This window comes from Triticum aestivum, chromosome 7A, assembly GCF_018294505.1.
Source record: "Triticum aestivum cultivar Chinese Spring chromosome 7A, IWGSC CS RefSeq v2.1, whole genome shotgun sequence".
Classification (NCBI taxonomy): domain Eukaryota; kingdom Viridiplantae; phylum Streptophyta; class Magnoliopsida; order Poales; family Poaceae; genus Triticum; species Triticum aestivum.
Genome location: NC_057812.1, coordinates 52,278,597 through 52,281,072, shown reverse-complemented (window position 1 = coordinate 52,281,072; position 2,476 = coordinate 52,278,597). Strand labels below are relative to the sequence as shown.

Here is a 2,476-nt window from a genome sequence, read left to right as displayed (position 1 = left end):
CTGTTGGTTTTGTACTCTATGCCAACCCTTTTCAATATATCAAAACAGAACTCGCTGACAAGTGGACCCACTCTTTGCCCCACTCCTCCTGTCCACTTGACCCGCTCCTCCTCTCCATTATCCACTCGACCCACTCCTCCTCTCCGCCGCTGGCATCCTCTTCTCCTCCATCGACGGTGACGACCTCCCTGGCGAACCACATTCAGAGGGATTTTGCAAACTGAATTAGGCATTTAGGTTTAGGTCCCTTTTGGCCATGTTTAGTTGATGTGGTGCTACCTTGCTAGGTATGCTAGTTTCCCTGTGGTTCTCTTCACAGTGACGTAGAATTCATCAGAAATAGAAAAGGCAGACCAAAAGGGAAAAAATGATGCCAACACTTATAATGTTGCAAGTGTATTAGTATTTTCCAATTTTGTTTGTTTGTTTTTAAAATAAACATGTTTATATTTATCTAAAAAGATGCAGCGGCACACTGGAGTAGTTAAACTTGTAGGGGATCTAGCCTCCAGTGGCCTTTGGCTATATAAACCCTAGCAAAGCAAATTAAGCCAATAGCTCTGAATCTCTGAAATTCTAGTGTTAAATTCAGTTTTGTACATAACTATATCGGTGTCAAGCCAATAGCTTTCATGCGCATATCGATGACTATAAAGCTGTTCAGTTTTGTACATGACTGTATTGGGTAGGTGTGTTTAAATTGAAAATCTAGGGTTCAGTTCTTAAGTGCTGGGTTCTAACAAAATGTAGCACATGGGAAGATATGGTCCATTTATAGTAGATATGGTTCATTGTAGATATGGTCCATTTATAGTAGATATGATCCTGATGCTGTGTTTGCCATTTATAGTAGACATGGGCACATGGGCAGATATGGTCCATTGTAGATAGAGTAGTAGTATTCCAAATGTTCACAAGTGCATTGCTTTTTTTCCCACTTTTTCTATCATAAATATCCACAAGTGCATTGCTCTTCTCATTTTTATCACTTTTGCCATCATAAACTTGGTTCTGTTCCTATTTATGTCCAGTCCTGTTCACAAGTGCTTCTTCCTCTCCTATTGCTTGTTTAGAGTAGAAGTGAGATGGCTGGCTTGGAAGGTTTTGAGTTCTTCGAGATCATAATTGAGAAATCTTGCAGTAGGCAGGTATATTTATCATCACTCATTTCTTGATCATCACTCTGCTGTCTAGTGCTTGATTGCCACAATTAACCACTGCTTGACCCTCGCTACAGAGGCTGCCTGACAAGTTTGCGAAGATGCTCGCGGGCCATGAGCCCCACAAAGTGAAGCTGCGGGAGGCCGACAGCGGGCTTCACAGGCTGTGGAAAGTGTTGGTGGTGTTTGATGGTGAAGGCCACATGTACCTAGGGCCCGGCTGGGAGCATTTCGCCCGCGCCCATGAGCTACAGCTCGGGTACTTCCTTGTCTTCCGCTACGACGGCGACGCCATGTTCACCGTGAAGATGTTCGACAACACCATGTGCCGCATGTACTACCAGCACGACGACGATGCCAGTAAGCTCTCTGCCTCTCTTCTTCCTGTCCTTTTGGCTTCCTCTACCTGCACGATGACAACACCATGTTCACACTTTGTTGCATTTGGCCAGGCAATGGGAGCAGCAGCGGGGATGACGAGGAGCAGAGCGGGGATGACGACGAGGAGCAGAGCGGGGATGACGAGGAGCAGCCTATTCTGGCTGACGACGAACATGCTATGGTGGTGGCTGACGACGAGCCTGCTATGTTGGTGGCGGATGACGACCTTGCTATGGTGGTGGCGGACGACGACCTCGCGATGGTGGTGGCGGACGACGACCTCGCGATGGTGGCGGCGCCTGCAATCCCACAGCTTGGCGACAGGACCATGCCAATTGTGGTAGAGGAGTACATCCGCGTTGGGATTCGCCACTCTGAGCGCATCAGGTTGATGAAGGAGAAGAAGGAGGAGTGAAGGTGTTAAGAAGGTGTTCACATGTTAGGTTTAAGCTTGTTAGTGTAATATGAACATGTCAATGTTAAGTATGTCAGGTTTAATTTTGTGCATGCTCATGGATGCTGTATGACAGTGTCATCTAAACAAGTCATGTTTTTAACAATGAATATTCAGTTTGGTAATTGATGGGAATTGAAATTTTTTATGCATGCTCATGGATGAAAGATAAAATTATGGGTTTTTGTGCATGCTCATGTATGAAACAATATAAGTTTCATTTTTTGAATGCTAAAAACATGACTCAAACCCTAGCCACGGACGACCGCCGTGACTAAATCCGCCGGTTTTTGAAAACACCGTACAAATTCAAAGGGTGTGTCTAGGGCACATCTAGATGTGCTCTAGTTATTGCACATCTAAGTGAGTGAATCAAGCATAAAGAGAAAAGAAAAAAGAAAAAGGAAAATATCCACACGAATCTCGACGTAAGATCAATGCCATAGGACTTAGATGTGCAATACTTATGACACATCTAGAT

General features: G+C 44.7%; 1 protein-coding gene across 1 annotated transcript; it reads left to right on the top strand.

Moving 5' to 3' along the window:
• Positions 1 to 1,311: 1,311 nt before the first annotated feature.
• Positions 1,312 to 1,970, top strand: LOC123148345 (putative B3 domain-containing protein At5g66980). Its single transcript, XM_044567732.1, has 2 exons — positions 1,312 to 1,520; positions 1,613 to 1,970. The coding sequence occupies exons 1-2, from the start codon at positions 1,364 to 1,366 to the stop codon at positions 1,954 to 1,956; spliced, it is 501 nt and encodes a 166-aa protein (XP_044423667.1). The 5' UTR covers positions 1,312 to 1,363; the 3' UTR covers positions 1,957 to 1,970.
• The last annotated feature ends 506 nt before the right edge of the window (positions 1,971 to 2,476 follow it).